The following is a 7,103-nucleotide window of genomic DNA, read 5'->3' on the forward strand; positions in this document are numbered from 1 at the left end:
CCGGTCCCCACCAGTCTATTTGACCCACGTGCTTCAGCTGATATTTTAACCTCCAATCAACCCCCACTTTCTCCTTAATTAATTATTAATTATTTCTCCTGCTCCCTCAAACTACCCAGATGTCCTCCGCCTCTTCCCTTCTCCTCTTCCTCTTCCTCTCCTCCGCCGCCTCCGCCACCACCGCTGGCGACATCTCCGACCTCCTCCGCCTCGCGAGAGGAGACTCCGACCTCCTCCTCACCATCCGTCGTCAGATTCATCGCCACCCTGAGCTCCGCTTTCAAGAACACAACACCAGTGCCCTTATCCGCCACCATCTCGACCTCCTCGGGATCCCCTACTCCTACCCCGTCGCCGGCACCGGCGTCGTAGCCACCGTTGGATCCGGCGAGCCCCCCGTCGTCGCTCTCCGTGCTGACATGGACGCCCTCCCTCTCCAGGTTAATTTATTCGAAGCTTCTTTGATTTGAGGTTAGGGTTTTGATGGGTTTTGTGTGAAAGTTTAGGAAATGGTGGAGTGGGAGCATAAGAGTACGGTGGACGGGGTGATGCATGGGTGTGGGCATGATGCACATGTCGCGATGTTGCTCGGAGCTGCGAAGTTGCTGAATCAGAGGAAGGACAAGCTGAAGGTAGTGAATTTTTTCGATTTTGAGTGTAAAGTTTTGTTCTTTTTGATTTTGAGTGTAAAGTTTTGTTCTTTGGGTAGTAGAAGTTGGTTGTGCTTAGTTAAGAGATTTGATCAGGGACAAATTTCATTGTTAATTTACTGAATAGTTCCTCATTTACCGAGTAGACTATATGATCTTCAACTAGCATTTGCTCTCGATCGATTGGAGGTGACTTTGTCAGGGTGATTTTAGTGTAAACTTACAACTGACATGATTTAGGTCTGTCTGTCTCCAGTTATAAATTAATCCATGTATCAGCATGCTCATGTGTATGAAAGCAGAAGTACACAGGTTCAGTTAGATGATGTCAAAAAAGAGAGAGAAAAACCTGTCCACCAAAAACAGAATCTTTCTTTTCTTCCTTGTTTCTTTGAGCTTATTGAATAGTTTTCTTTGTTAGATCTAAATCAAAACTTAAGATCTAAAACCATATAGCCATGATTAATTCAGAGAGATTAACAATAATTTAAAAGAGCGGAAGCTTATACCTGAATCCATAGATTGATCTTGATTTTGGGTTTTGGATCTTCTAACCTTAGGGTTTCTCTAAAACTGAATTTCTCTAACTAGATAGGGGTGTAGAGAATTAGAGAATGTAACCCTAGGTTAGGGACCATAACCCCTTATTTATAGATGTTGTACTTTTGTAATTTAGCCCCTCAATAAATCACAATTACAACCTGGTATCTGCACATATAACCCCATGACTTATTTAAATACCAAATTAACCCAACTTAATTGATCACTTTAGTGGGTTATCCTGAAAGATAGCAATACACATTGATTAATCATATGTGCCCACAAATAGATTTATTAGATTAAATCCAACAATCTCCCACTTGGGCACCATATGATTCCTTAAATTGTGTATAACCTTATGAGCTCAAAAATTGCTATCACTGAAATGGTATTTCCGAACAATCTCGTCCATTGACTATATCAATATAGGATCAAAGCGGCCTTCGTCACATTTATCGTGACTCGACCCATCAATGGTCACATATACCAATACAATCAAACGACATAGATCAATCATGGATGTGCAGCATGAAAATTACATGCAATGTGATCAGTACATGTCTATTTTCAACTGGTCCTCCTTAGTGAGGTCAAAACCAAACATAATGTAACAGAGTGTCTTAACTGAAAACTTTATTCTGATCAGACAATACAAACAAACATAAAGCACCACAAATACAAACTCCCACTAAAACATAATATCCTCAAATAATACCACACCCATATGAGCAGTATGCTCATGAAAGACCTTAGGTGGCAATCCCTTAGTAAGAGGATCAGCTAACATGGAGTTTGTCCCAATGTGCTCTATGGATATCTGTCCACTCTGTACCCTTTCTTTCACAACCAGGAACTTAATGTCAATATGTTTTGACTTAGTTGAGCTCCTGTTGTTATTGGAATACATTACTGCAGATTTATTGTCACAATATAACCTTAGTGGTCTTTCAACATTTTCCAAAATGCGCAGTCCCGTGACAAAATTTCGCAGCCATATTCCCTGATTGGATGCCTCATAGCAAGCTACAAATTCTGCTGCCATAGTGGAGGAAGCTACTAGTGTTTGTTTGACACTTTTCCATGATATAGCTCCTCCTGCTAACATATAAATGTAGCCTGATGTAGACTTCCTGCTATCTTGGCATCCAGCAAAATCAGAGTCCGAATACCCAATGACCTCTAATTTCTCTGATTTTCTGTATGTGAGCATGTAATCTTTTGTTTTCTGAAGATACCTCATAACCCTTTTGACTGCTATCCAATGATCCATACCAGGGTTGCTTAAGTATCTGCCTAACATCCCAACAATGTACGCAATATCCGGACGCGTACATACCTGAGCATACATTAGACTTCCTACAGCCGAAGCATAAGGAATCTTCTGCATTTCCTGAATTTCAAGGTTACCTTTAGGGCACTGATTGAGACTAAACTTGTCTCCTTTAGCAACAGGGGTGTCACCTGGTCTGCAATCTTGCATGCCAAACCTTTTAAGTACCTTATCGATATAGCTCTTTTGTGATAATCCAAGAATACCCCGAGAGCGATCTCGATGTATCTGGATCCCTAATATAAAAGAGGCGTCCCCAAGATCTTTCATCTCAAAATTCTTTGATAGAAATCTCTTGGTTTCGTGCAACATGCCTATATCATTAGTGGCAAGCAAGATGTCATCCACATACAGAACCAGAAAAATATACTTACTCCCACTGAACTTGTGATATACACAGTCATCAACAATGTTCATCTCAAAACCGAACGAGATAACTATTTGTTGAAACTTATGATACCATTGACGAGGAGCTTGCTTGAGTCCATAGATGGATTTCCTTAATTTGCAAACCATATTCTTTGGGTCTCCTGACACAAAGTTTTCTGGTTGCACCATATAAATCATCTCATCAATGTCTCCATTGAGAAATGCAGTCTTAACATCCATCTGATGTAACTCAAGATCATAATGAGCAACAAGTGCCATGATTATTCTGAAAGAGTCTTTCGATGAAACCGGAGAGAAAGTCTCTGTATAATCAATGCCTTCCTTTTGAGTATAGCCTTTAGCCACAAGACGCGCCTTATACCTCTCCACATTACCGTTTGCATCCCGCTTGGTTTTAAAAATCCATTTACAACCAATTGGTTTTGCACCTTCTGGCAATGGGACAAGTTCCCAAACCTTATTGTCTTGCATAGACTTATACTCTTCATTCATGGCATCAATCCACTGTTGAGAGTTAGAACTTTTCATGGCCTGAGAGAAGTTGATTGGATCATCTTCTAACATTCCACTACTTTCCTCATGTTCTTGGAGAAATACAATATAATCATCCGGAATAGCATTTCTCCTTTCTCTCGTGGATCTCCTTAATGGCACTGGTTCTTGAGGTTGTTGAGTTTGTTCTTCTGGAACAGGGAGTTGTTCAACATTATCATCTTGAGGTTCCGGATTTACTTCTTGAGCAACAACAGGTATAGGAACCTGAATATTGTCAAAAGTAACTGTATGGATTGGATCTGAAGCCAATTCCTCCTCAAAACTAATGTCTCTAACCTTATTTCTCCCCCCAAACTCAACATCCTCAAAGAATGTTGCTGTTCCCGTCTCAAAAATATTCCTTATAGTGGGATCATAAAACTTATAGCCCCTAGAGCGATCAGGGTACCCAATAAAGTAGCTGCTAACTGTTTTGGAGTCCAATTTCTTTTCATTTGGCCTATAAGGCCTTGCCTCAGCTGGACATCCCCAAATATGTAAATGCTTTAAACTGGGCTTTCGACCAGTCCAAAGCTCATAAGGTGTTTTAGCAACTGCTTTACTTGGTACTCTATTCAGAATGTAAGCTGCTGTCTTAAGTGCTTCTCCCCAGAGTGACTCTGGTAAAGAAGAATGAGCAATCATACTTCTTACCATATCCTTAAGAGTCCTGTTTCGTCTTTCAGCTACACCATTCATGCTAGGTGAACCCGGCATAGTGTACTGTGGGACGATACCGCATTCCTCTAGGTATCTAGCAAATGGTCCTGGACGTTGTTCACCTGAACCATCATATCTACCGTAGTACTCACCACCACGATCAGATCTGACGGTTTTAATTCTTCTGTTGAGTTGATTCTCAACTTCAGCTTTATAGGCTTTGAACATGTCCAGAGACTCAGATTTTTCATGAATAAGATATAGGTGCCCATAACGTGAGTAATCGTCTATGAATGATATAAAATATTGTTGACCATTCCAGGATTCCGTAGGGAATGGCCCACAAATATCCGTATGTATCAATTCTAAGACATCCGAAGATCTGTTGGCACCTAATCTCTTCACTTTGGTCTGTTTTCCCTTGATACATTCAACACATACGTCGAAGTCCGAAAAATCAAGGGAATCCAAAATGCCATCAGACACAAGACGCTCAACTCTACCTTTTGAGATATGACCTAAGCGCTTATGCCATAATGTCGCCGAATTTTCCTTATTTAATTTACGCTTAGTACCACGTGATTCCACATGCAAGGATTCATTGTAAGAAGCAATTGTATCAAGCAAATATAGGTTGTCATAAATACTCAAGTAACCGGTTCCCACAACATTTGAATTAAAAGATAAACTGAATTGACTGTTTCCAAATGAACAAGAATAACCTGATTTGTCCAATACAGAAACAGAAACCAAATTCCGTCTAAAAGACGGTACTACAAAAGTATCTTTTAAATCCAAATAATAACCAGTTCCTAACAACAACCTAAAGTGCCCAATTGCTTCCACATCTACCGATTGTCCGTCGCCCACAAAGATGTGTCTTTCAACATCACTTGGCTTTCGGTAGCTCAGGCAACCCTGCATAGAAACACTTATGTGAGTAGTAGCACCAGAGTCTAACCACCAAGTGTTTCTAGGTACTGAAGCTAAATTAACCTCAGAACAGACCAAAGCAAGGAACGTACCCTTATTATCACGCCAGGCGTGATATTTTGTACAGTCCTTCTTTACATGTCCAGGCTTCTTACAGAAGAAACAACCCTGATTATCCTTATGTTGTTTCTTCTCAACTGGACCCTTAGCAGCTTCCTTATCATTCTTCCTTTTCTTGCCCTTATCCTTAGAGGCATAGGCCAAATGAGCACTTTCTGTCTTATCTTGCTTCAACCTGTCTTCTTCTTGCACACAGTATGAAATGAGCTCATTTAGAGTCCATTTCTCCTTTTGACAGTTATAACTGACCTTAAATTGGTTAAACTGTGCAGGAAGAGACAACAAAACCAGATGCACTAATAACTCGTCACAAAGATCGAGTTTAAGTGCCTTAAGCTTTGAAGCAATATGAGACATTTCCATAATGTACTCCCTGATATTTCCTTTGCCCTTATACTTCATTGAAATCAAGCGAGCTAAAAGCGTGCTTGTTTCTACCTTATCGTTTTTCGCAAAACGCTTCTCAATTTCGGCAAGGAAATCTTTAGCCTTAGTAATCCCTTCGGATTCTATGCCCCTGAAGGCTTCCGGAACGCCGCGCTTAATGATCATAAGACTCATGCGATTTGAACGCTCCCACTTCTCATGCTCCTTCTTTGCATCAGGAGTGCTATCCGCATTGAGAGGTTGGGGTTGTTCAGTTCTTAATGCATAGTCAAGATCCATGCAGCCAAGAACAATTAATATGTTCTCTTTCCAAACCTTGAAGTTTGTCCCATTTAGCATGGGAATTGAGTTGATGTTAGCAGAAATTGTTGCAGCAGATGCATTAGCTGAAATAAAACAAAAATGCTCACATCAATAACCATAATCAATAAAATTCAAATAATGACAATCCCCATCCAAGATACCGGCACAACATTAATATCAAGTCTTTGGACAGTAATATTAACTTGTAAGTGATACCTTGTTGCAATGATCAAACATTGACAATAACTCATGTCAAATAATGAAACTATCTTTGGATCGATTCATTATTCACATGTAAACCTTATAATTGTCACACGCTTATCATCGCAGATGTGTATACAGTCTAAATAAATATTAACCTTCCTTTGGGCCGATTAAATATTTACACGAAAGCATACACACAAACATCTCACATTCCTCATGAACAATCTACACAAGAGAGGTTACTTTGGCAACTTCTTGTTTCAATTAATCAATTGGAGTGAGAGACAACCTTAATACCTTAGTGTCATAATATTTGAATTAAATAATTGATTAAAAACCAAATTAGATTTAAATTAAAAAGTTTTAATTTAAATCAACTGAATTTCCAAAAACTTAATTGGGGTCTCACAGCTTAATTAGGGCCCATAACTTAATTGAATAAATTAAGTATACCAAAGTGGACCCATGAAAAGCCGAGGCTTAACCATAATGAACACGAAGTTCCCTTAACTTCGAACGCGAGGTTCGACTGTATTGAGTACGAGACTCACTTAAGCACGAACGCGAGGTTCGTCTGAAAATGAACGAACGCGAGGTTCGTTTGATAAAAGAACGCGAGGTTCAACTTGGGAACGAACGCGAGGTTCGTTTAAAAAATGAACGCGAGGTTCGACTGAAGTACGAACGCGAGGTTCGTCTGAAGTACGAACGCGAGGTTCGTCTGAAGTTCGAACGCGAGGCTCGACTGAAGCACGAACGCGAGGTTCGTCTGAAGTACGAACGCGAGGTTCGTCTGAAGTACGAACGCGAGGTTCGTCTGAAGTACGAACGCGAGGTTCGTCTGAAGTACGAACGCGAGGTTCGTCTGAAGTACGAACGCGAGGTTCGTCTGAAGTACGAACGCGAGGTTCGTCTGAAGTACGAACGCGAGGTTCGTCTGAAGAACGAACGCGAGGTTCGTTAAAAAAATTGAGCTTGACGCTCACCTGAGTTGAACGCGAGGTTCACCTTAGAACGAACGCGAGGTTCGTTAAAATTGAGCTTGACGCTCA

At 40.5% G+C, this 7,103-nt stretch overlaps 1 protein-coding gene across 1 annotated transcript; it reads left to right on the forward strand.

Annotated features, from left to right (window-relative positions):
- LOC109838319 (IAA-amino acid hydrolase ILR1-like 3) lies at window positions 75–857 on the forward strand. Its single transcript, XM_020406770.1, has 3 exons — window positions 75–440; window positions 507–657; window positions 778–857. Exons 1-3 carry the CDS (start codon window positions 120–122, stop codon window positions 855–857), a joined length of 552 nt encoding a protein of 183 aa, XP_020262359.1. The 5' UTR covers window positions 75–119.

This window comes from Asparagus officinalis, chromosome 4 (genome assembly GCF_001876935.1).
Source record: "Asparagus officinalis chromosome 4, Aspof.V1, whole genome shotgun sequence".
NCBI lineage: Eukaryota > Viridiplantae > Streptophyta > Magnoliopsida > Asparagales > Asparagaceae > Asparagus > Asparagus officinalis.

Coding starts and splice junctions, on each gene's coding strand:
- LOC109838319 (XM_020406770.1), top strand. CDS start 120: ATGTCCTCCGCCTCTTCCCTTCTCCTCTTCCTCTTCCTCTCCTCCGCC. Junction 441..506: donor TGGACGCCCTCCCTCTCCAG/GTTAATTTATTC, acceptor GTGAAAGTTTAG/GAAATGGTGGAGTGGGAGCA. Junction 658..777: donor GAATTTTTTCGATTTTGAGT/GTAAAGTTTTGT, acceptor TTTACTGAATAG/TTCCTCATTTACCGAGTAGA.